The 27,077-nt window shown below is 41.1% G+C and overlaps 1 protein-coding gene and 1 long non-coding RNA gene across 3 annotated transcripts in view; one reads left to right on the top strand and one right to left on the bottom strand.

The window, feature by feature from the left end:
* Nucleotides 1-843: 843 nt before the first annotated feature.
* On the bottom strand, nt 844-19,874 carry LOC131514542 (uncharacterized). 2 transcript variants are annotated; one of them, XR_009263112.1, is made up of 3 exons: nt 19,755-19,874; nt 7,253-7,926; nt 844-1,262 (listed from the first exon to the last, which is right to left on the bottom strand). It is a non-coding gene; the product is annotated as an uncharacterized LOC131514542 (long non-coding RNA). The 2 variants fall into 2 exon arrangements; XR_009263113.1 differs by lacking the exon at nt 844-1,262 and adding an exon at nt 4,102-7,158.
* A 1,135-nt stretch (nt 19,875-21,009) lies between these two features.
* The window catches only part of RNGTT (RNA guanylyltransferase and 5'-phosphatase), a 317,924-nt gene continuing 311,856 nt past the window's right edge, over nt 21,010-27,077 (top strand). Inside the window, exon 1 of the mRNA XM_058734685.1 lies at nt 21,010-21,297. Within this exon, the coding sequence (XP_058590668.1) occupies nt 21,234-21,297 (64 nt within the window). The 5' untranslated portion in view covers nt 21,010-21,233. The remainder of the gene's footprint in view (nt 21,298-27,077) is intronic.

Here is a 27,077-nt window from a genome sequence, read left to right as displayed (position 1 = left end):
GTGCTTGTGGGAGATGCTATGTAGAGACCTAAATGTCATTCAGCTTAGGACTTACTGTACTGGAATCCCAAAGCTGTGGTGACTGAGGACAAAAGAGGAGTCCCCAAATCCATCCTCTTACCCAAATGCTCCTCACTCACCCTCCACATATGCCATGTGCTGTGGCAAAGACCAATATATTCTTCCCCTTCAATCTGTCACCTTCTCTCTTTTTCCATGAATTAAAGCATTCATTGCTTTAATTCAGGCCTTTGGTTATTTGCAGTGGCCTCATAAGTGGTTTTCCTGCCTTTAGTCTCATCTTCATTCCACCTTGTTCTGCCTCTGTCGCATCGCTTCCTGAGGGCAGAAGCTCTGGGTTTTCGGCTAACTTCCAATCACGGCTCTCTTACCTCATTTAGGGCACTGAGGGGGCACACTGCTCTTCTTATGTAACATAAAAAGCAAGCCAGCATTATTTCTAAACCAAAACTGGCTTTTAAGTCAGGGATTTTTAGAGGTTACACATACTCCTCCCGATTTCTGAGCAGGGGAGTGACTTACTTAAGGACAAGTTACAAAGGTCAGGACCTGTTAAGGACATCTGCTATCTTTTTTTTTTTTTTTTTTTAAATTTTTTTTTTCAACATTTTTTTTTTTTTATTTTATTTTTGGGACAGAGAGAGACAGAGCATGAACGGGGGAGGGGCAGAGAGAGAGGGAGACACAGAATCGGAAACAGGCTCCAGGCTCCGAGCCATCAGCCCAGAGCCTGACGCGGGGCTCGAACTCACGGACCGCGAGATCGTGACCTGGCTGAAGTCGGACGCTTAACCGACTGCGCCACCCAGGCGCCCCGACATCTGCTATCTTTAAGAAGGAAATTCCATGGTTCTGTGCTGGCTTCAGAGCAACTCAGATCCTGTGAGGTACTTTCCCAGGGTTCCTCCAGGATAGGAACCTGACCTACTTTGGGAGATGAGGGACTATTTCATCGGGGAAATGATATTTCTGTTGAAACCTGAGTGAGTAATGAGCATGACTTTCTGAAAAGAAGGAGAGGGTGTTGCAGGATGGTACTCCAGGCAAGGAAACAGTTTCGGTGGAGGCCTTGGGGCCTCAGGCAAGCAGGAGCCCAGGGCATTCAGGGAACTGAAAGTCTCATATGCCTGGTGGGCAGAGAGCCAGGGGAAGAGGGCTGCTGGAGGAGGCTGGAAATGCACACAAGGGTGAGATCTTGTGCAGCCTTGCAGACAGTGCTGAATTTAGGATTCAGGCCAGGTCTGGAATTAAGAAGGTCAAGAGTTACTGAGATAGAGCTTTAAGGTCATCACCACAACAAAATTTATGTGCATAATTTTTTCTGTCCTTAAGGTTTCATTATATAATTAATTGACATTACAAAACAAATTAGATTTTAATTTTCATGTCACATTAGAAGAGGGGCTTTTCTAAAAAGTTTATTTATTTATATTGAGAGAGAGTCAGCATGAGCAGGAAGGAGCAGAGATAGAGGGAGAAAAAGAATCCCAAACAGGATCCTCACTGTCAGGGCAGAGCCTGGTGCAGGCCTCGAACCCATAAACCATGAGATCATGACCTGAGCCTAAGTCAGACGCTTAACTGACTGAGTCACCCAGGCACCCCAGAATAGTGGCTTTTTTATCAAACATTTTATTATGAACATTTTTAAAGAAAGAGGAAAATTGAAAGAATTATCTACACTCTGCAATTAATGTTTTATTATATTTGTTTTGTCACGTATTTATCCATCTAGCCATTCTTCTTGGCATTCATCAATTCATCTTATCTTTTGATGTGTATCAAAGTAAGTTGCAGACATCAGTAAACTTCATCCCTTGACATGTCAGTATGCATATCATTAACTAGAGCTTAATGTTTCTTTATGTTTCCTTTTGTGTGTGTGTGTGTGTGTGTGTGTGTGTGTGTGTGGTAAAAGTCATATACAGTGAAATGCAAACATCCTAAATGTTCTATTTAATGAGTTTTGATAAATAAATAAATAAATAAATAAATAAATACACATATATAAATCTGAAGTTTCAAACAATATACAACTTTTATCAAAAATTGTCACTGTGTACTGTTGTAAGACTCTTACATTCTACATGAAGTGGTATAATATCAGTTCAAGGTAGACTGTGATGAATTAAGGATGCATATTGTAATCTTTAGCAATCACTTTAAAAATGTTAGAAAAAAAGCCAATAGAGGAGATAGGCTGGAATACAAAAAATACTCAATCCAAAAGAAGACCAAAAAGGAGGAACAAAGAAGAGAGGGGACAAATAAGAAATAAATAATGAAGGGGTAGACTTAAATACACCTGCAACATATTTCCCTATGCCTTGACATATATATATATGACATATTTGACATAACATTTGATATAATGAATCTTTAAGTTTTGCAAAGCAAATGGGTGTAAAGTGGATTCTTATTTCCATAATTACTAAGGAAATTGAACATCTATTCTAGGAATGCCTTTTTATATTCTTTTCCGCTTTTTTCTATTGGAGTGTTTGCCTATTTATTTATTTAATATTTAAATTTTATTCTCACTAGGCTCCACTCACAATGTAGGGCCTGAACTCATGACCCTGAGATTAAGACCCTGAGCCAGTCAGGTGCCCCAGCCTTTTTATTTTTATTATTTTATTTTATTTATTTATTTATTTATTTATTTATTTATTACCATTTTTAAGTTATTTATTTATTTTTGAGGGAGATACAGAGTGCGAATGGGGGAGGGACAGAGAGCGAGGGAGATACAGAACCTGCCAGGGTCTAGGCTCTGAGCTGTCAGCACAGAGCCCAACGTGGAGCTCGAACTCACAAGCTGGGAAATCATGACCTGAGCCAAAGTTGGATGCTTAACCAACTGAGCCACTCAGGCGCCCCCCAGCCTTTTTATTTTTAATCTTTAGTAATTCTTTATATGTATTTTGTATGATAATGTTTTAATGTAATTATACTAAATACAAGCAGAATAAATAGCCCGATAAAAAGACAGCGATTATTAGCATGGATAAAAAGGATGACCCAGGGGCGCCTGGGTGGCGCAGTCGGTTAAGCGTCCGACTTCAGCCAGGTCACGATCTCGCAGTCCGTGAGTTCGAGCCCCGCGTCAGGCTCTGGGCTGATGGCTCAGAGCCTGGAGCCTGCTTCCGATTCTGTGTCTCCCTCTCTCTCTGCCCCTCCCCCGTTCATGCTCTGTCTCTCTCTGTCCCAAAAATAAAAAAATAAAAAAAAAACGTTGAAAAAAAATTAAAAAAAAAAAAAGGATGACCCAATTATATACTATTTACAAGAGATGCATTTAAATATAAAAACACAGTTTGAAAATTAAAGAGTAAGAAATCCATACCATGCAAACACTGAACGTCAGAAAGCTAGTATTTCTATATATCAGAGGAAACAGATTTAAAGAAAAAGAGTATTTCCAGGGATAAAGAATGGTATTGTAATAATAAAAGGGGCAACTGATAAAGAAGAAGTAAAATTCCTGAGTGTATATACACCTAATAACAGAGCTTCAAAGTATGTAAAAGCAAAAATTGATAATAAAGAAATAAATCTGTAATTATATTTGGAGATTTGAGTACTCTTTTATCAGTATGTGATAGAATAACTGACAAAATAACAATAAGGATATAGAAGATTTAAGCAATACTCTCACCAATTTGACCTGACATACTTAGATGATCCAATAATTTTATTTTATTTTTTTATAAAGTTTATTTATTTATTTTGAAAGAGAGAGTGCAAGCAGGGTAGGGGCAGAGAGAGAGGGAGAAAGAGAATCCCAAGCAGGCTCTGTGCTGTCAGCACAAAGCCCAACATGGGGCTCAAACCCACAAACCATGAGATCATGACCTGAGCTGAAGTCAGACGCTTAACTGACTGAGCCACCCAGGCACCCCTGTTCAATGTGCACATTGAACATTCACCAAGATACATTTTATGTTACTGGGCCATACATATAACTGAAAGATAATATGATTTACAAGAAAATAAAAATATAAAATACTTAGGAATAAATCAATGTAACAAAAAATGTGCAAAACCTGTACAGTAAAAATATGAAATATTATAGGGATAAATGTCTAAATAAATGGAGTGGTTAATTGTTCATGAATTGGAAGCCTCCATAGTTGTATTATGCCTACCCTCTGTAAATTGATCTATAGAGTTACAGCCATCCAGTCAAAATTCAAGCAGGATCATTTTAAAAGAAATTTACAAGCTGGTAGTAAAGTTTATGTGAAATTGCAAAGGATACAGAACAGCTAAAATGATCTTGAAAAAGGACAATGTCGAAAGACTTTACTACCTGATTTCAAGATTACTAAGAAGCTCTACAGTCATCAAGACAGTGTAATATTGGTGTAAATAGATCAATGGAACACAATAGAATCCAGAAATAGACTCACACATATACAATTAACTGATTTTCAACAAAGGTGCTAGGGAAACTCAATGGGGAAAATGACAGTCATGTCAACAAATGTGACTGGAACAACTAGGGATGTATATGAAACAACTAGGAATGTATGTGAAAAAATTGTCAGGGGCTCCTGGGTGGCTCAGTTGGTTTTGTGTCTGATTTTGGCTCAGGTCATGATCTCACAGGTTTGTGAGTTTGAGCCCCACATTGGGCTCTGTGCTGACAGCTCAGAGCTGAGCCTGTTTCAGATTCTATGTCTTCCTCTCTCTTTGCCCCTCCCCTACTTGTGCTCCATCTCTGTCTCTGTCTCTCTCTCTCAAAAATAAATAAACATTAAAAAAGTTTTTAAAAAAGAAAAAATTGTCACTGTATGTTATACTCATAGTATATACTGATGACAAATTACAATTTTGAGAGTCTATATTATCCATACCCTGGGCAATAAATTATGCGTGTTAACTCCTATATGAGTTCTCTCAAGCCTCAGGAGTATTATTTATTAAATAAAGCTTATTAAAGGGTTGCAATTACATTGAGGATATGAAGGCATCATTTAGAAAATAGTTGGAATCATTAAATAATAGTTTATTTTCTGGGGAATATAAAAAAGACTATTTTTTAGAGCGGATTTAGTCCCTCCCTTTATATCCATAGCAGAAGAAATTTCTATTTTCATTTATGACCAGCGATACATATTGGTAAGATGCCTAGCTGGGGATGGAGAGGCAGGTGCAAAGTGAAATGTCATGAGCCAGCAGCTGTATAACTTGAAAGAGCTAACAGAGTTAATAGATCTATAATTGATTTATTCCTAAGGCTTCTTGTAGATACTGGAAGAATCAAGTTCACTGTGTGTCCTGTATGCAGATGGAGACCAGCAGAGGTTAATTAAAAACAGAAGTTCTTGCCCTAACAAACTAAAATGTAAATGTAACTAGATTTTGAAAAGTTTTTCCTACTATGTGCTGGGTTTTGAGAGGAGGTTTCTCAAGGACAAAAGACCAGGCTGCTATATGTATAGTTCTAACTCCCAGATCCAGGAGGCTTTGTAATAGGGTAAGGTTTGATATTCTCCAAGGATTTCCTGAATCCAAAATGGCTATTGATTCTAAAGAGTCAAGTTGCAGCTGAACTAGCAGTGCAGTTTCTTTCTTATCATTCCAATAATCCAAGAGAGTCTCCCAAAAGCTTGAATAAAAATGGTCCCACCACAGAGCGCAAGCGGCACAGGAGCAGAAAGAGAGGCTCTAGGCTCTGAGCTGTCAGCACAGAGCCCGATGCGGGGCTCAAACTCACCAACTGTGAGATCATGACCTGAGCTGAAGTTGGACTCTTAACCCACTGAGCCATCCAGGTGCCCCTTCTTCTTTTTATCGACTGTGCAGGCAAGGACACTTCCATTACTATAATGTTACTTGAAATGTTCAAGTTACAGGAGGGTTGATTCGATTACATTTCTGTTGAGTTAAATAACAGGCCTGAGGATACACTTTGAACACTGTCACTGCAGGTTACTTCCTAAGCCCTGCTAATGTTACAAATCATCTCTTAGGAAGGATTACTTTTGCAAGTGGGTCATCTCAACAATTTTGTGTTTATTCTTAGTTGGCTATTTATGGAGCAAGTACCCAGGGCCAGGCTAAGTGCTTTACTTATTACTATCTAATGTGATCTTCATGACATCCTCTCAAACAGATACTTTTATTTCCCCATTTTACATTTAACTTAGTTTAGGACAGAGAGTTAGACAGTGATAGAGATAAACCTCAAACACAGACCCGAGTCCACAATAACAAGCTCTTACAACTATTCCATATTCCCTTACTGAGCTCAGAGGGTGACGTAGTCCTGATCTTACCCCAGATCCCAGGCACCTTGCTGAAACTCCCTGTGTGTTTACTATCAACTGATTGCCAGGGCTGGGCAGAAAAACTGTCTAGGCAGGGCAGGGTGAGATAATGCAAAATGCAAGAAATCGTTTGCCTTTGGCAAGTTCTTAAGATCTAGTTAGGCAGTTGTTTTCAACTTAAGATGCATAGGTAGAGGCCAAAGGTAGGCTGCCCCAAGCGTAGGCCATTATGGCATGAAGATTATTTTGAGTTAAAAAGCAATCGAAATCCAACAGGTTTAGGAAAAGTTCTTTACCTCCCCCCTCAACTGCCTAAAAAGCATTTAGATAGAGGATCTGCTCCAAGAAGAGAGCTATCACCATAAAGAACTACATTACACTAGGAACTAGATATGGTAGACAGGGAGGAATCCAGCAAGGCCTGTTTGATCAAAGTCCTCTGTGTCTCCTTGTTTTTGAGTGGCCCAGCAAACATTTGTTTACCAAACATGCACTCCTTTTCATTTTCCTGTGAATTGCATTTTTTCCTTTTGAAATCCCAGACTTCTACTCCCTTCTCCTTAATTCAGAATGACATATATACCTTATTTCCATGTCTGAGTGGATTCCCCCTAGGAATGCTATTAAATTTTATTTTCTCCTGTTAATCTGTCTCGTGTCAATTTGATTCTTAGTCCAGCTACAAAGACCTTGAAGGGGGCAGGACATTCTTGCTCCCTGACACACACTAGAATAATCTATGGAACTTTAATAAAGACTGATGACAGAAATTCTGATTTAATTGGTCCAGGGTGAAGCCTGGGCATCAAGATTTTTAATATTCCCCAGGTGATTCCAATGTGCAGCTAAGGTTGGCAATCACCTAGTTTGAATGAAAAAAAAAAACATAAAATAACATTAAAAAAACCCGCTATAATGTACAAAATGATATATTATTAAATGTATTTATTCCTTACCTCTTTCCACAAAGGATAGGGCTTGGCCAAAAAATTATTCAATACAGAATGAATTCCACTGAGGGGCATGGAGTTCGAAGCACTTGTCAAAAGGGCACAGATGGGCTGGGACTCACAAGGTCAGTGTAGAAATAATTCAGGTATATTTTCTCTCTCTGGTTTGGTTTGCAAGGCAGCAGTGGCAGATTTTAGGAGAAGTGGTTCTTAGAAGACAGCGAGTGGTCCATGTACAGTTTCCAGGTGGGTGATTGGGCCAAAAACTGTTTCCCAGCAGCTGATTGGTCTGGAAGCTGTTTCCAGGCTGTCTAGCCGGTAGATTGCCTTGTCTCCAAGGGTTATTCAATCTGCAAAGTGGTAACAAGTCTCAGAAGCTTGTGTGGAATGATAATTTTTCCCCATTACAGAAGCTTATTGAAGAAAAGTATTTTAAGGATGACTCATAGGCACGTTGTATATTTTTTAGATTCAACTTTGCCAGGGGTTATGAATTGCTTGTAAGGCAGAAGGTCCCTGAATGATTTTTTCCCAAGTTGAGGAGTGGTTGGAACCATTCCATGAAAAATTTCCAGCTGTTAAAAGGGTAGCATTAAACTATTCAGTGCAGTTCAACTGTTGGACTAGTTCCTGTCTTTTCTTTCTCTTTCTCAAGAGCAGATGAGGTTGCTCTCAGTTTGCTGTCAGGAGGAAAAACAGATAAAGAAATGATGGTGGAATAATAGTGAAAGAAATCTGAGGAAAAGGGTAAAATCACTAAATTCCATAATCTTAATATTTAATGCTTTTCATTTTTGCATATTTTAAATCTAACCGAAAGTCAATATTATTTGGATGATAGGGTGCCTGGGTGGCTCAGTTGGTTAAACCTCTGGTTCTTGATTTCGGCTCAGATCACAGTTGGTGAGATAGAGCCCTGAGTCAGGCTCTGTTCTGACAGTGCAGAGTCTGCTTAGGACTCTCTCTCTCTCTCTCTTTGCCCCTTCCCTGCTTACTCTGTCTTAAAATAAATAAATAAATATTTTAAAAATATTTGGATGATGACATATGTAAAATTTAAGGTTTGACTGTCTCACCATGTATTTAAAAAAAAATTTTTTTTTTACGTTTATTTATTTTTGAGACAGAGAGAGACAGAGCATGAACGGGGGAGGGTCAGAGAGAGAGGGAGATACAGAATCAGAAACAGGCTCCAGGCTCTGAGCTGTCAGCACAGAGCCTGATGCGGGGCTTGAACTCACGGACTGAGAGATCATGACCTGAGCCGAAGTCGGACGCCCAACCGACTGAGCCACCCAGGCGCCCCTCACCATATATTTTTTAAAGTTTTTATTTAAATTCCAGTTAGTTAACAGACAGTGTAATATTACTTTCAGGTGTATTATATAGTGATTCAACACTTCCATATATCACCTGGTGCTCATCACAGCAAGTGCACTCCTTAATCCCCATCACCTATTTAACTCATCCCCCCACCCACCTCCCTTCTGGTAACCATCAATTTGTTCTCTATAGTTATGTCTCACCATATTTTTAAAATGATGCTCTCAATTTCTTTATTGTTTTTCTTTTAGAAAGACAGAGAGGGAGCACAAGTAGGGGAGAGGGGAAGGAGAGAAAGAGAGAATTTCAAGCAGGCTCCACACTCAGTGCAGAGCCCCACTCAGGGCTCAACCCCACAACCCTGGGATCATGATCTGAGCTGAAATCAAGAGTCAGACACTCAAACAACTGAGCCACCCAGGAGCCCCTCAGTTTCTTTATCTTATGGTGGCTCACCAAGTTCCTTTGAAAGTATGATGGCATAACATGATTTATGAGCAAATGGTATATTTTTAGCTTTAGAATCAATGACTATTTTTAAATGGCACACACCACATAACATTTGTTTTAATTATCTAATTTCAAAAATGACAACAATAATCAGCATTTATGGAGAGGCCACGTTGTGGCAGGCCCTTTTCTAGGACTTGAGATACGGTTGGCAAGAAAATGGACAAAATCCTCTTTCCCTAGCAGGGAAAGATAGGCATAACAGCCCTAGATGACCCAGAATGCTTCTGGGCTGCATGTGCTTCACACATATTAGCTCATTTCACTCTCTTAATCCTGTGAAGGAGTTGCTGACATCGTCTCTATTTCCTAGGGGAGGAAAGCAGTGAGCAGAGAGGTTCAGAGACTTGCTGAAGGACATACAGTTAGTGACCATGAGAGCTGGGATTTGTGGCTCCAAGGGCAGCATGCTTAACTGTAATGCTATTCTGTCTCTCCATAATTAGCTCATTTCTACTTATTCTGCTGATGCAAGTAATCAAAAGTCTTCCTTTTCCTTTCTCAAATTTTTTAAATTTTTACTTCAAATATTTAGTATTTCTCCACAAGGTATTGGATAGGTATTATTGCTGACACTTTCCAATTACAAGAGACTCACTCACTGTGTGTGCCTGGTACTTTAGTAACCCAAGAAAAAGAAGAAGAAATCTTTGCTTTGGTGGACTTGCAGAGATGTTGCCTCAAAATAAAATGACAGGTAGATGATACCTACAGCCTCAAATTAGAAAGTGATCCAAGGAAGCAGTTCCCAACCTTCTGTGCACATTAGAATCACCTACAAGAGTTTTAAAATAGGACATCTGGGTCCCACTTCAAGGGATTCTTTTTTTTTTTTTTTTAAGTTTATTTTGAGAGAGAGAGAGAGAGAGAGAGAGAGAGAGCATGTGCACAAGCCGGGGAGGGGCAGAGAGACAGGGAGAGAATCCCAAGCAGGCTCCCTGCTGTCAGTGCAGAGCTTGGTGGGGGGCTTGATCTCACAAATGGTGAGATCATGACCTGAGCTGTAATCAAGAGTTGGACACTTAACTGACTGAGCCACTCACGCGCCCCCCACTTCCAAGGATTCCAACTCAATTGGTCTGGAGTGGGTTAAGGCATCAATATTTGCTAATATGGTAATCTGACAAAGTTATTGAATATTTAGAATCCAGACACTTAAAATCACAGTCTTTTTTTTTTTTCCATAGTCATTGCTAAAACCACAATTTTGAATCAGATTGACCTGGATCAAATCCCATGCCTGCCACTCATTAGCTGTGTGGTTATGGGTTATGTTTCTGTGTGGGAGGAAAAATTCCCCTCTCCTTTCTTAGGTTCTGGAGGTGAGCCTAAGAACTAAACTGATACAAGACTGGTTCATAGGAGAAAAGTGGACAGATTTTATTACATTTTTGCATGTGCGTGAGAGCTTTCACAAAAAAATGAAGACTGGAAGAAGTGACCAGAACAGGAAGCTTTTCCACCTTTTAGACAAAGATACCATAAACATGCGAAGAAATGATACGACAAAGGGGTTCAGTGAAGGGCAGTAAATTGTGGGAAAGTGGCTAGGAGATAAATGAAAAGGAAGCCAGTGGAAGAAAGGGGCTATTAGTAAGTTTGTTTGTACAGACCCATTTCTGTGTCAATTCCCAGTCTTCTGGTGATAAGGATGTTTTTCTCTTCCTGGTACAGGGAGGGTACTTTTCTCATGGGAAATTTTATGGTTTTGTTTTTAGGTAGAAAAGGGTAGATCAGAAAGACCCTCCTGCAGCTGCTGTTTCTGAAATACCTTCAGCTCCAAATAATCAATAGCCCCAAGCAACGTAATTTGGGTGGCACGTCCTGAACTCTTTCATTTCTCAGTCTAAGCTTCTCTTTTCTCATCTGTAAAATGGAAATAATTATTTACTTCTTAAGTGTTGTTGTAAGAATTAAAGAATATGTGTGAAAATAACTTTCACAGTCCTGGTTCAAAGTGTGTCTAATTAATGGTTACTTTTATCCATTCATGGGTTAATTCACTCAGCAAATACCTGCTGTATTTCCAGCCATCATTCTGAGGCTACTGCATTGAGTAAAACTGACTAGGGTCTTGCCTTCCAAGTGCTACTTTGGAATTTTTTTTTAGCATGAATAAAACGTTAAATCTCATGGTACTTCTATTGTATTTTATTTTTTTTTTAAGATTTCTTTTATTTTTAAGTAATTTCTACTCTCAACATGGGTCATGAACTTACAACCCTGTAATCTCATGGTGCTTCTATTACTCTATCCTGTACTCTATCCTGTACCTGGGATCCTATCCTTCCCTGTCCTCAGAGGGCGCACTCCATCAGTTGTCCCCTCATCTCTCTCTCCACTGGCTTTTTGTCATATTCATTGAATTGTAATTGACTGAAGTGTAATCATCTTTTTTTATATTAAAAAAAATCTCTGAATCAAACCCTTTGGCTTCAAGTTTGGCTTCCAACAGTTACTGCCTTAGCTCCTTGCTCCTTTTGCTTCACAGGCAAGTATAGGTATTGCCTGCACTCACTGTCTCCACTCTGTCCACTTTATCACTTCTCATTCACACTGCAGAATACTGTAATCAGGCTTCTGTCTCCATTACTCTCTATATATTACTTTCAATGGGGTCACTCCCTTCTTAAAACCATTCAATGAAGGGCACCTGGGTGGCTCAGTCAGTTAAGTGTTTGACTTTGATTTCAGCTCAGGTCATGATGTCACGGTTTTGAGCCCCACATCGGGTTTGGGGAGGGGCAGAGAGACAGAGGGGAACAGAAGATCCGCGCACGTGTGCTCTCTCTCTCTCTCTCTCACTCTCTTTCAAAAATAAACATTAAAAAAACAACAACCATTCAATGACTCCATATTTACCTTGGGATCACCTCCAAAGTGACATTTGGTCACTGAAGTGGCATTTGGTCATTTTCCAGCCTTCCTCTCCCTATTCTCTCTTCTATCTGCACTCGCCTCCCCTACCTGCTGCCCAAGCCTCACACACCCCACAGAATTGCTTGGGGTTCCTCACAGCATGTACTTGTACCTCTAGGCAGTGGTACTCTAGAGCTGATTTGTACCTGCTTGTGAAGTACTTACTTCTTCCCAAACCCATGTTTAGGGATGTCATGTTGGGAGCTTAGTCTCCCTTGGTGGGAGTATTGATATCAAGGACATTGGCAAAATCTACAAATTAGGGCGTGCTTGCCTATCCCCAGAGAGATGGTTGTTAAATATTTACCACACACCATTGCTTTTAGACCTTTGCACATATGGTCCCCCAGACCCCCAGCTCAGCTCAGTTTATGTGACTTCCTCTTGGAAGCTTCCCCTGACTCTTCAAGATTGGGACGGATATCCCTGTCTGTGATTCCTGGAAGGGTGGGCAGCCCCCCACAGCGCCCCCCTGTGGCGCTTATGCTGACTTTTTCCATATCCTGTACTGGCCAAGTCAAGTCATTGAGGTCAGGGCCTTGCTGTGTTCATTTGTCACTGTTCTCCTTGGATAGTACATGACATATAGCAAGGTGCTACATCTTATTTTTAAATGAATCGATACATGAGTAATGGAAATAAGTCCTCCCTACTAAATAATAAGCTTTTTATGGTTCAATGATGGGTCTTCATCTTTGTAATCTCTGGATTTCCTCACATAATCAGCATTCAGTAGAAATATGAATTGAAAAGAGCAGACTTAAAGTATACTTTTTCTGAGCCTAAAACTAGGGCCCAATGGAAGATAACCATTATGAGCTTGGGTGGCTCAGCCAGTTAGGTGTCCAACTCTTGATTTCGGCTCTGGTCATGATCTCATAATTCGTGAGATGGAGCCCCGCATCGGGCTCTGTGCTGACAATGAGGAGCCTGCTTGGGATTCTCTCTCTTTCTCTCTCTCTCTTCTCCTTCCCTGCTTGCATGCTTGTGCTCTCTCTCTCAAAATAATAAGTAAACTTAAAAGAAAAAAAAAGACAACCATTCGATAAGTGAGTCAATGACCTTTGAAGTTAGCATTCTGTGGAATCCAAACCTGGCGTTTTGAAATACATCACCAGAAACTTCAGATGTTCCCTAGCCATCAACCTGCCTCAATGTACTACTCATTCGGTCATTTCTCCTAATAAGGTGATCCCAAGCTTATGCCACGTCTTTCTCTCTTCTTTATCTATAGCACAGCCACACTCCTTGCTCATAGATTTATATACATGTTGAGCCATGAGGTAGGGTAGGGAAGCGGTGTGGTGCGGTGAAAGGCACTTGGCAGTTGGGAGTCAGGAGACACTGGGTATGTCTGTCATAACCTTTCTGGAGACTTTGTCTCTTCATCTGTGATGGGGAAAATATCTTCCCTATCTAATTCACCAAGTTTTGGTAGGATCAAATGAGTTAATGTAGGCGAAAATGTTTTTTATAAATTTGGGGCATCTGGGTAACTCAGTAGGTTAAGCATCTGACTTCAGCTCACGTCATGATCTCGTGGTTTGTGGGTTCGAGCCCCACGTCTGGCTCTGTGCTGTCACTTCAGAGCCTGGAGCCTGCTTCAGATTCTGTGTCCCCCTCTCTCTCTGCCCCATCCCCGCTCATGTTCTCTCTGTGTCTCAAAAATTAAAAATTAAAAAAAAATTAAAAAATAATAAAGCTGTCATCTTATTAAAAAAAAAAAAAAAAGAAAGAAATACAGAATCTCAGCCCTGCCCCGGACCTCATGAATCAGAGCCTACATTTTAAAGAGATCCCAAGGGAGTGAGTGCATTTAAGTTTAAGGCACTTTGCCTTAGGGACCATCTAATAATTTTCAAATGGGAAAACAACAAATCAGGTCTTGAAGGGTGATTTCCCCTCTTCAAAGCCTAATATGCATGGGTGGCAGAGCTTGGATTATGAACAAAGGTCTCCTGACTGCTGGCAGGTTCCAGCATGGCACACACCACGTCGCAGCCTAGGTCTTTAGCTTCCAAGCTGTGAGGCTTTGGGCAAGTTACTGAACCTCTCTGAACCTGTTTCCTCATCTATAAACTGGAGATGATAGCAATGTCTACCTTATGGAACTGTGAGGATTGACACAAATTGGAGAATCTCTGAACATTTTGTGCAAGGTAATGCATAATTCATACATAAAATTTTATTATTCTTAAATGGAAAGTCAGACAACCTTCTGCATAATTCAAAGTAGAAGTAAGTTTTTTTTTTATGGCACACAGAAACAGATAGCTATTTATATCTCTGAACACCATCATGACTTGACAGTAATGTTTAGAAAGCAGTTACTTATTTTTCCTTCTAATCTTTTATATTTTCCATTGAAGAAAGTTGTGTAAACTGCACAGCAGAGGCACTCTGCTAGTCACTGTTATTCAATCACTTGTAGGTTAGACTGACCTGTTATTCTGAATTTGGTGAACCAGGGCCAAATTCAACCTTTGGAGCAGGCACACACATAATGTAATTGAAGAACCTGACTCACTGACCTACTTTCTTGGTCAATGAAACAGAAGGCTTGATTACCTGGTTTTTAGCTCCATCTAGTGGCCATACACAGTTTAATTTTTGGTTGTAGAGAAATGGGGAATTCTAGTTCCTTTTTTTTAACTCAAATATGTCCAACTTATCATCATGCAGAGGAAATGATCCAATAAACAATTTTTAATGCTCTTTGTTATACTTGAAATAATAGACTTAGGATTCTTGGAGCTAGTGAGAAAGTTGGAGACCTTCCTATGTAGAACAGGAAGACTGGAATCATCTTTGATGCTTCCCTCATGAGATATGTCCATTCTATCATTGAACCAAAAAAGTTAATTTCTCAAAACATTATCCAGTCACATGTACTTATTTAATCCTTGCTGGGGGACTGTCTGCTTAGTGAAGGAAAGTATTGGATATTTCTCCAGACTCTAGATTTTGGTTACTGGGCCCTGATCTCTTGTAGTGCCTCGGAGAGAAATAGCTACAGGTGCATTCAGAAAGAAAAGGCCTGTGCAATAGGGCTTCCAGCCTCACAAAAGATGCCCTTTCTCCCGTAGTACCGTCAATGATCAGTAGAGAGCTGAAGGAGTCATGTCAAGTGTCAGTGCAGGAAGCCAACCTTGCCTGGGGATATATTGTCTGAGCCCCTGGGACGAAGATGTAATTCTAGGCATAGAAGTGGGGGAAACCCCCCCAAAATGCCAGCGCTAACATTTCCTGCTGAAGAATACCTCTTTGGAAGAAAGATTATTTTGAACTGGTTATTTTTGAGCAACAGCAGACACAGAAGAAATTCTGAAAAGAGTAGAAGTTACTGTTGTGTAAGGGAAATTCACCATTTATAGGGGAAAGGAAACCCCCATTCGTGAGCATGTGTCCCTTTTGGTACGCGGAAGAGAAAGATGACTCTAAAATTATAAGAAACTTATCAACAGAGAAAGCGCCACTTAAATCTGCATAACAAAGTTTACATTTTACTCTGCTTTCCCTGGTCACTCCACATAAATGCACACCCCCCCCCACCCCCCACATCTTTCTTTTGTCTTCACTTGAAGATGGTATTCAAGGTGGTGTCTTGGGCTTTCTGGTGGGAAGTGTTACTAAGTGTCCCTGAGTATCTCCCATCTATACCTGATGTATACATATTAATAAACTTTGTTTTTCTTGTTAATCTCTCTTATTACAGGAGATAATGGCTAAAAACTCAGAAGAGTAAAGGAAATATTATTTTTCCTCCCCCCACACTACCTATTTAGTAGGAAGGGATTCAGAATTAAGATTAGGTTGATTAATAGAAAATAGAGATGTAATATTCTTGTACAAACATGTGGGTGGGGAATCAGATCTCTCTATGTAGGAGCCTGTTCAGGGTTGGGCATGTATTTGCACCCCTGGAACTGGAGTCGTCATATTGAGTCCTTGTTTGGGAATTGATGTTGATGAATTAAACAAGGAGGCCATTAGACTGAAGTGGCTCTAATGTCATGGCAGGATACGTAAGCAAACCAAAATCTAAGCCTGTAAATGCCTCCAGGTTATGAAATCAAAATGCTAAGGACAACTAATCCCAAACAGCCAACTAGGCTTTAAGGTATAGCCAAATATAATTTATTTTCTTTGCTTCTACACCTTCTCTGTATAAGTCTTTCCCCTGGCTCCTGTCCCCATAGTGATCCAAACCATTTCCAGTTTAGCAAGCCCCAATTCAAAATGATTTTTGCTCAAATGAACTCTTTTTTTAAAGCTTATTTATTTGAGGGAGAGAGAGAGAAAGAGACAGAGAGAAGAGAGAGAGAGAGAGAGAGAGAGAGAGAGAGAGAGAGAGAGAGAGAGAGAGATAAAGGATCTCAAGCAGGATCCAAGCTGTCAGCACAGAGCCTGACTTGGGTCTCGATCTCATGAACCATGAGATTATGATCTGAGCCGAAATCAAGAGTCAGATGCTTAACTGACTGAGCCACCCAGGTGCCCCTTCTCAACATTTTTAATATGCCTCAGTTTATCTTTTAACAATGTGTAGACATGAAATTGGGCTTTAGAAGTCTCGGATCACTGAGAAAATACCTGGAGCCTCTGGGGAGACTAAGTTTGAAAGCACGGACTACAGACTTGAAACTCTTCAAGCAGGTGTAGCACTGTTGGTGGAAAGTGGGAAGAGACGGTGATTTTGAGCTTGCTCATATATTTCATTCTCTGCAGCTGCTAGCAATATACAAAACCAGGGAGGGACATGGAAGGTGATTTTTAAGGTCTCTGTCTCAGTTTCTGACTTTCTAAAAAACTGCATGATACTCTTAAAAAGGAAGACATTTTCAGGGAGCAAGAACTCTTGTCCCCTTCAAGGTCCTTCTAGCTAGATTAACAATCAAATTGACATGAGACAGATAAACAGGAGAAAATAAAATTTAATAGTGTCCATACAGGGAATCCTCAAAGACGTGGAAATTCCAAAGACCGTCAGGCAAAATGAGGTCATCCCCAACTAAAGAGAAGGGGTAGGGGTCTGGGACTTCAAAGAAAAGGAATGCACACCATGGGGCAATAAGACGAAGAGATGTTTGGTAATTAGATGTTTGCCCTGCAACAGAGATGGGTCACTCAGATAAGGTTTATCCTTATTCTGGGAAAGACCCCCCAATTTAGATTCTTCCATGCAGTTAAGGAAGAGACAAAAGTTTCTCTTGAGTCCACAAGGTCTCAATTGCCTTCAGAACAATCTTCATGCCACAGTGACCTATCTTGGAGTGGCCTGCCCTCAGCCCCTGTAACATACAGCAGTCAAATTCCTGGGTTCAGAAAAGCTTGTTTCTGCAAGCCTGGACATGCTTCCAGAGGTAAGGGTGGGTGTTATGGGTTGAATTGTCTCAAAAGATACATTGAACTTCTAAACTCTGGTACTTGTGAACGTGACCTTATTTGGAAATAGGGTTTTTGCAGATGGAATCAAGCTAAAATGAAGTTTTACTAGAATAGGTTCGGCCCTACTACAATATGACTGGGGTCATTTGAAGAGGGAAATTAGGACATAGCCACACAGAGAGAAGAGAACGTCATCTTTTAAAAAAAAATTTTTTTTTAATGTTTATTTATTTTTGAGACAGAGAGACAGAGCATGAACAGGGGAGGGTCAGAGAGAGAGGATGACACAGAATCCGAAGCAGGCTCCAGGCTCTGAGCTGTCAGCGCAGAGCCCGACGCGGGGCTTGAACTCACGGACCATGAGATCATGACCTGAGTCGAAGTTGGACGCTTAACCGACTGAGCCACCCAGGCGCCCCAGGAGAACATCATCTTGACGACAGACACAGGGGGGTGTTGGCCATGTGAAGACAGAAGCAGAGGTTGGAACCAAGGAATGACTGGGGCTACCAGAGGCTGGAAGAGGCAGGGAAGGATACTTCTCCAGAGGCTTTGGAAAAAGGGTGGCCCTGTTAGCCTTGATTTCAAACACCTTGATTTTTGAACGTCTAGCCTCCAGTACTGTGAGAGAATCAATTTCTGTTGTTTTAAGCCCCCCAGTTTGTGATGCTTTGTCAGTGGAAGAGTCCTCCGTTGGAAGATGAACCTCTGGGTCTAAGGGCATTTTCTGGGGATGGAATCCCACCTCAGGAACAGGGATGGTAAGTCCCTGGGCAGTGAGGACTATGGAGATGCTGGTAGATACTTGAATTAATGCTTGCCACCTGAAGAAATACCTAATACTGCCTTTGAAGATCTCAGTGCTCTTACAGCAAACAGTGATTTAGTACTAATGGCTGAATGTCTGAGTTCTTTAGAACAGACTTTTGGGCACTAAAACCCTAAGAGTGGACCAGGTAAATTTCCCTTTAAAAGGGATTGGGAAAAGTTGTCTGCATTTATATTAAGGTTAGGGACTTTGGTCCAGAGGACACTGGCTTCAAGAGCTTTAGATCCAGAAAGCATGGGTTGCAACAAGGGCAGATCCAAGTTTTTAGGGGTCCTTGTATCAGTTTCCTGGAGCTGTTACAAAAGAGTACCCAAAGCTGAGTGGCTTAAAACAACAAATGATTGCCGCACAGTTTTGGAGGCTACAAGTCTGAAACCGAGTTGTAGGCAGGGTCATGCCCTCTCTGACAGCCCCAGGGGAGAATCTTTCCTTGCCTCTAGCTTTTGGTATGTGCTGGCCATCTTTGGTATTCCTTGGCTTATAGATGCATTCCTCTAGTCACATGGCTGTCTTTTCCCTGTGTCTTCACATCATCTTCCCCTCTGTGTAAGCCTGTCTTCAAGTCCAGATTTCTCCTTATCCTAAGATGCCAGTCCCACTGAATTAGGGCCCACTCTAATGACCAAATTTTAACTTGGTTACCTCTGTAAAGATCCTATGTCCAAATAAGTTCAAATTCTGAGGACTAAGGGTTAGGACTTCAACATATCTATTTGCTTGCCCACAATTAAACTAATAACAGGCCTGAACTTAAAGTTAAAAACATAAAATTACTAATACCTTATTAGGCTTGGAGGGAGACTGTGCAAATAAGAAGCTCCACAGTACATCCTCTTTTGGCTTACAACATTAGAGTAGCTGTTGGCAGCTATGAATCTGACTGCAAAGAAGTCGCGTTGTACCCACTCCTATCAACTTACCTGGGCCTGTGCAGGCAAGCAAGAGAAAGAGAGGCTACTTATTGTTCTGCTTCTGAACTTATGCCCTCGAGGAAGATGTGAAGCTTAGAGGGGAGAAACTGGCTGTGAAAAGTGTGGGTCTGTTGTCTGAAGATCGCTCTTTTTTGTACATGACCCTAAATGCCAGTCAGTGACTTCATTTGGTGCTCAGCAGTGGAACAGAGTTTTGAGTTTGTTTTCCTTGGCCCCATATCCTGAGCTTAGAACCTCAACCTCTATGTGAGATGTGACTCATGTTCCTTCTTTGCTCCAAGCTTAGCCCACCATGATCTCCTTCTGAATTTCTTCTATGTACTGTAGCTGGTAAAGTACAGGCAGGAGGTGGAGGTGGTGGTGGTGGTGGTGGTGGGGTCACCAGAATGAGGAAGGAAGCCGAGCATACGTGATACCAACTTAGTCCCTGCCAGCGAGGGAAAATGGGAATTGATAAAAAAACCCCAAAAACCAAAAACCAAAAACACACAAAACAACGACTATCACTCATTGACATTTTGCCAACTTCTGGGAAGCCAGATAGGAGCACCCTTCCACACGTCAGAATAAACCGAAAAGTGAGATATTCTCCCAAGATTAGGCTCACCTTTTCCATCCTTAGAGATTTGGAGGATCAAACACTTCACCACTCTGGGCATGGTATGCAGAGAATTGGGCACTATTTAGGCCGACTTCTGGTATGTAAGGAAACTGGATCTTATCTTGTCCTGTCAGAAGAGGTGTGATACACTCACAAAAAGGTCAGTAGTTGTAAGGTGGACTTTACAGGGTTTCAAGGTAGACCAGGAGTGTTACCTAACTCAGGCTCTCAGAGAGATAGCCATTGGCCCCTCTTTCTTTATGGGGGAATTCTGAATCTTACCGAGAGAGTCCAGGCATTCAGGGGCTGAGCTGCCTCCCAAATTTCCCACTGACTCTTTAAAATATACCCCCCACCCGACCTCACAACCTTGCGGTTCAAATATAGCATTGTTTAAAACCAAACTGCTACATTATAATTAATTTCCCCTTATCCAGCTTTACGTTTAATACTTTACTCTGGTAACTACAGGTCTTATTACAGGACCGAGTTTATAAAATGCTTCCAATCACCCCTGCTTAACTCGAAGGGAAAGACCGTTTGTTTGGTAAGGCAAGGAACACCGCCAGTTGGTGGGTATTCCGGCCGGCACTTCCTGCCTTTGACAATTATACACAAGTTAGTAACTTTGAGACATGCCCCCCCCCCCCCCGACACTCCCAAATACGCGGAAACTTTTCTTCAGAAATGTAAACAAAACTCTCGAAAAATGCTTTGGGATTAATTTTAGATACTTCATGGATCCTTAGAAGTACACCTCCCCAAATTCTTCTTTTCTGGCATTCCAATTTCTCGCCCTTATAATTTCTCTAAGGCTTGTTCCCCTGAACCGCATCAGGGAGAACTTCCCAAATTCCAGATCAAACCCAGATCCCGCCAGGACGTCAAGCTTGGCAGAAAAAAGGGCGATCAGGCTTTAGATCTGTAACAGTGGTGAGAAGGACCCTTTCACCAGTAAAATACATGCCTTTGGGGAAGCTGCGGATCAGTCTACGCGTGAAAGAGGCTTGGCTTCCCTACATTTTCGAGGAGGTATAGGCTGTCTAGGTGGGAAAAAAATACGTGTCATTCTGCAGGGACCGGTACAATGCCACCTGCGCTTGCGCAAAGCTGCCCAAAGAGCGCGCCGGAATCTCGGCGGGGCGGGGCGACGTCAGACGCGTCCCTTCCATTCGCCAAGGCTTTAACTCTTTCCCGTCCCTCTACGGAGCCTCTCGGTCTTCCCCTCTGACCTCGGAAAGAAGTGGGTGGGGCCTTTGGGGGCGGAAGTAGCGCTGCATTGTGGGCTCGCTTAGAGCGGTGGAGTTGATCCTGAATGAAAGTGGCGCGCCGCCTCTGACGTTTCCCGGGTAGAAGCTGCTGGGATTTGGACCCCGGCCGGGATCCGGGTGCCTCGGATCCCTAGTGCAGAGCCGATCGCAAGGAGGCGGTGGCGTTGGCGCGGCGAACGTTGGTGGAGGGGGTAGCTCTGCACGGCCCCGAGACATGGCTCATAACAAGATCCCGCCGCGGTGGCTGAACTGTCCGCGACGCGGCCAGCCTGTGGCAGGTAACCCGGACTGGGAGGGGGAGTGTTCGAATCCCTGCTTACCGGTTGACCCAGGGGTGGGCCGTCTGAGGGGCGCAGCTTTCGGTGGTTCCGTGATTGTTTGTGGTATTTCAGGACCGAGATGTGCTCTGTCTGATGAAGCTTCGTGGTTGAGTGTTAGGGAAAATGGATTGGAGGGGGGTGGGTCTGTGGGTGGGGGCAAGTGTCACTCACCTGTAAGGCTAACTATTTTATTGCGAACGGGAAGGTAGACCGGAGGTTTGTGTGGCAGGAGCAGAGGATCCAAGAACACAGTGAGCCTTACTTTGAAGCTTAGTCAGAAGTTTGTGAACTGTCCAGTGTTCTCGGGGGGAGAAAGGACAAGTGTCAGTCTTGAGGTGGAGGGCCGAAGAGGAGGGGAAGTTTCCCAGTGGTGAAATGGATCGACCGTGAGACTAGAGTTTGTTTTTTTTAATGTGAAAATTTGCCTCTTTATTGAGTTTGACGCACAGTAAGCCTTAAATTTAAAGCGCAGTTTGGTAAATATTGACCACACACGTGCACACACTTCACTGAAACACTCATGAAACCATCACCACAATGGAGATAGTGAAGATAACCATCACTTCTCAAAGTTTCCCCCTGCCCCTTGGTAATCCCTTCCTCCTCAGGCAACTTTCTATATACTTTCTGTCACTATAGATTAGTTTGTATTTTCTATAATTTTTAAAAAGAAATGGAAACATATAATATGTACACTTTTTTGAGGGGGAGGTCTCTGGGTTCTTTCAGCATTATTTTGAGATTTATCCGTGTTTTTGTATGTATATGTGTTCATCCCTTATTGCTGAGTATCCATTGTTATGGATATATCACATTTGTTTATCCATTCCCTTGCTGATCCGTCATTTGGGTTGTTTCCAGTTTTTGGCTATTACAAATTAACTTGTATGGTTCTTTGGACATAGACTTTCATTTCTCTGTGTAAATTTCTGGGACAGGAATGGATCATATGGTAGGTGTATGTTTAACCTTTTAAAAAGATGCCAAAGTCTTAACATTCCAAAGTCATAATATTATACATTCCCACCATCCATGTATGAGAGTTCTCTGCTCCACATCCTCTCCAACACTTGGTATGACCAGTCTTTTTTTTTTTTTTTTTAACATTTATTTTTGAGACAGAGAGAGACAGAGCATGAACGGGGGAGGGGCAGAGAGAGAGGGAGACACAGAATCGGAAGCAGGCTCCAGGCTCTGAGCCATCAGCCCAGAGCCTGATGCGGGGCTCGAACTCACGGACCGCGAGATCGTGACCTGAGCTGAAGTCGGACGCTTAACTGGCTGAGCCACCCAGGCGCCCCACCAGTCTTTTTAATTTTACCGACTGTAGGTATTTAGTAATATTGTGGTTTGATGTTGAGTTTCTTGGCAATTCACATATCTTTTGTTAAATGTCCAAATCTCGTACTGATTTTTTAATTGGGTTTTTATCTTATTGTTGAGCTGTAAATACAAGCCCTTTGTTGGATATATGCTTAAATTTTTTTCCCTCTCATCTGTGGCTTGCCTTTTCATTTTCTTAACAATGTCTTTTGAAGAGTGAAAGATTTATTTTATTTTACTTTATTTTATTTTATTTATTTTATTATTTTTTTTGCAAGAGTGAGAGATTTAAATTTTAACTCTTACTGCTTATTCTAGAAGGTATTTTGCAACAAAAATTAAAAGGTTTTGTAGTAAACCATGATTGATTGCTTTTTTTTTTTTTTTTTAACGTTTATTTATTTTTGAGACAGAGACACAGAGCATGAACAGGGGAGGGGCAGAGAGGGAGACACAGAATCTGAAACAGGCTCCAGGCTCTGAGCTGTCAGCACAGAGCCCGATGTGGGGCTTGAACCCATGAACTGTGAGATCATGACCTGAACCAAAGTCGGACGTTTAACCGACTGAGCCACCCAGGCACCCCCATGATTGCTTATTATGTACATATGTATAGTATATCAGACTAGTTATTTAAAATTGTTGGAAGAGATTCTCTTGTCACTTTTTATTCAGGTTCTCCTGAATTTGTCAGCGTTTCTTCACATTTTATATAAAATCTTGTCAGTAAAGCCATATCCACTGTGGACAAGTGATATTGAAAGATAACCTAAGGAAGTCTTAGAATGAGGAAATGTTTTTCTTTTAAAAAATTTTTTTAGTGTTTATTTATTGAGATTCAGAGAGACAGAGCATGAGCAGGGGAGAGGCAGACAGAGAGGGAGACACAGAATCCCAAGCAGGCTCTCGCTCTCAGCTGTCAGCACAGAGCCCAACGTGGGGCTCGAACTTAGAACCACGAGATCATGACTTGAGCCGAAGTCCGACGCTTAACTGACTGAGCCACCCAGGTGCCCCTTTTTCTTTATGCTCTAACCATTTTTACGTGTATTTGCACTTGAAATGAAAACAGTTTGTATTTTATAATCATTGTACTTATTCAAATGAATTGATCACAATTCTTTATATTTTTCTTCGTAGGTCTTAAATCTTCAACCGTTTTGACTTTTTTCCCATTACCATCTCTAACTTAGTAGTGAATTCTTTCTGTTTTACATGTGGTTTTCTCTGTGGAGCTATGAAGAAACCTCTAAACTTAGATGCCTGGCTTCTTTTCTAGTTTGGAGCATGTTTCCTGGATTCTTTTATTAGAGTTATCTCCTGCACTGATTTGTGAGAAAAACAAAATCATAAAGAAGTCCTTGCCAAAGTGATTTCTAAAATTTGGAATTAGAAAAATGGTTTAATACCAGAATTCTAATGTAATCTGGAGGCTGGCAGTGACAGAGATCAGAATACTGACTTACTGTTAGATTAGTGGAAGGAATGTGACACTGACTGGAGGTAGTAGCAGCAGGTAAGGCACTAACTCAGGCAGCTTTATGCCTCTCTGAGAAATAGAGTTGTGTGCCTTTATTTCTCCCTCTACTGGGAATGAAGGGCCAGGAATAAAGCTTTTCTTTATTATTGTATTAGAATATCTTGGCTTCCAAAAATTAGATTCTTAATTATTATGGCTTGGTGAGATACTAAGCTCACCTATCTGATTAATTGTCCTTGGACAGAACCCCAGGCCTCTTGATAATCAAATTGGATCTTTACTAATAGTAATCAATACTGCTTTGGTTTGTGATGCTTATTAGAAAGTAAAGTGAATACAATGTACAATTCTTGGTAAATTTCTCCAAAGTTCCCTCAAAGTTCTGTCTGTATTGGGGCACCTGGGTGGCGCAGTCGGTTAAGCGTCCGACTTCAGCCAGGTCACGATCTCGCGGTCCGTGAGTTCGAGCCCCGCGTCAGGCTCTGGGCTGATGGCTCGGAGCCTGGAGCCTGTTTCCGATTCTGTGTCTCCCTCTCTCTCTGCCCCTCCCCCGTTCATGCTCTGTCTCTCTCTGTCCCAAAAATAAATAAAAAAACGTTGAAAAAAAAATTAAAAAAAAAAAAGTTCTGTCTGTATATCCTAGAAGTGTTTATTTTGGAAATGCAAGGTTAGCAATATTTTAGGTGGAGCGAGAAATACTAGCTATATTCTTGCAGTCTTCAGTGAAAAATAAGGAATAATTCACATTCCATTTTCTGCCTCATATTTTCTTCCTTTTTTTTTTCTGATTATAAAAATAATCCATGCTTGTTGGATAATTCTTTGGTTTTTGGCATATTAGGAAGATGTGTTATGGCTGCTTAAATTTTCTCACTGTAGACATTAGATGCATCTCATTGGTGTTAGATGTTAATGATTTTCCTGATTTAGAAGATGGTACTAATTAAATATAATCTGTTTCACTGTTGACTATTAAAGAAGTCACCTTCTTTAATTAAACCAGACTTCCAATGAGAGAGAGCTCCAGAAGATAGGGCCAAGTTTTATCTCTGAAGAATCCTTTTTTTCACCTGGTTAGTGATAGGTTTCAGGTGAACACTTTGAAGAATGCAAAATTCTCATTTCTTATAGGTAGATCATTCAACATAAAATAATCTTGTACTTGGGGCACCTGGCTGTCTCAGTTGGAAGAGCACATGACTCTTGATCTTGGGGTTGTGAGTTTGAGCCTCATGTTGGGTATAGAGATTACTTAAAATAAGTAAAACTTAAAAAAAATTACTTGGTACTTACTTGTACTTCCTATGTGAAGAACCCACCAGGAACTAACTGTAGGAATGTAATATGAAACAGTCTAGTGATAGGGATGGTGGCTTTGGAGTCATATTACTTAGCAAATATTTGAGAGTCTACTTTCTGCTAGTCCTTGGGGCTAGGGAGATGATTTAGACATAGTTCCTTACCTTAAAGAGTACATAATCTCATGGGAATAGAAAATCATTTTAAGATAGTTATGTTGTAACAAGTACGATCACAACTGTTATAGAATATAATGGAATATCAGAGGTGATAAGCCTAATTCTTTATTTGAGGTTGGGGAAGAGGTGATGAGGAAGAAGAAGGGGATTATGGAAGGCTTCCTGGAGGAGGTGATTCATGAATTATCTTGAATAAATAGAAGTTTGCTAGATGGATAATTGTGGGGTATTTTTTTTTTTTGGAAAGGCTTTAGGATAGGATGATGATAGTAGAGATCTCAGACTGAAAGTGAAGATATGAGGTTGGAGAGTATGAGCCAGATCATACATGCTAATAGGGTGTGATAAGGAATTTTAATATTTATATGCTTTTAAATTGCACTGGCAAACTATTGCAGTATTTAAAGCACTGGAATGAGGTGATTTGACATCAGTTTTAAGAAGCTTACTTTTTTTTTTTTTAAAGTAAGCTCCATGCCAATGTGAGCCTTGAACTCATAACCCCAAGATCTGGAGTCACGTGCTCTGTGAACTGAGCCAGGCAGGCGCCCTAAAAAGCTTGCTTTGGGGGTGCCTGGGTGGCTCAGTTGGTTAAGTGTCTGACTCTTGATTTTGACTCAGGTTATGATCTCATGGTTTGTGGGTTTGAGTGCCGCTGTCAGCATAGAGCCCGCTTGGGATTCTCTCTCTCTCTCTCTCTCTCTCTCTCTCTCTCTCTCTCTCTCTCTCTCTGTCCCTCCCCAATCACACTCTCTCTTTCTGTCAAAATAAATAAATAAACTAATAAAAAAAAAACTTGTCAAAACTAAAGAAAGGTGTCCTTTGAATAGGGACACCTTGGTGGCTCAGTCCGTAGAGCATGTGACTCTTGATCTCTGGGTCGTGAGTTTGAGCCCCACATTGGGTGTAGAGTTTACTTGGAAAAAAAAATTTACTTTGATTGCTCTATGTTTAATGAAGTGAAAGAGATAAAAATGGAAGTAGGGAGACTAGTTAGGAATTTGTTGTGATAGTCCAGGTGAAAGACAATGGTGATGGTTTAAAAGTAGAGTTGAAGAGTGGTAGGCTGATTTGACAGATGTTAAAGAGGGAAAATGGACAGAATTTGGATATAGAATGAGGGAAAGAGTTAAAAATGAGTCCTAAGTTCCTGGCTTATGCAGTAGGATGATTGGGCTTATTGGGGAGAAGTGGGTTGGAAGAGGTATTCTTTTTTAAAAAAAATTTTTTTTAATGTTTATTTATTTTTGAGAGAGACAGAGACAGAATGTGAGTGGGTTAGGGGCAGAGAGAGAGGGAGACACAGAAACAGAAGCAGTCTCCAGGCTCTGAGCACAGAGCCCAACATGGGGCTCGAACTCACGAGCCGTGAGATCATGACCTGAGCCAAAGTCAGACGCTCAACTGACTGAGCCACCCGGGTGCCCCTGGAAGAGGTATTCTTAAGGTGCTGATTA

The sequence above is a fragment of the Neofelis nebulosa genome, chromosome 6 (genome assembly GCF_028018385.1).
Source record: "Neofelis nebulosa isolate mNeoNeb1 chromosome 6, mNeoNeb1.pri, whole genome shotgun sequence".
NCBI lineage: Eukaryota > Metazoa > Chordata > Mammalia > Carnivora > Felidae > Neofelis > Neofelis nebulosa.
The sequence above is the reverse complement of the archived record's forward strand: the minus strand, read 5'-3'. Positions and strand labels throughout refer to the sequence as shown.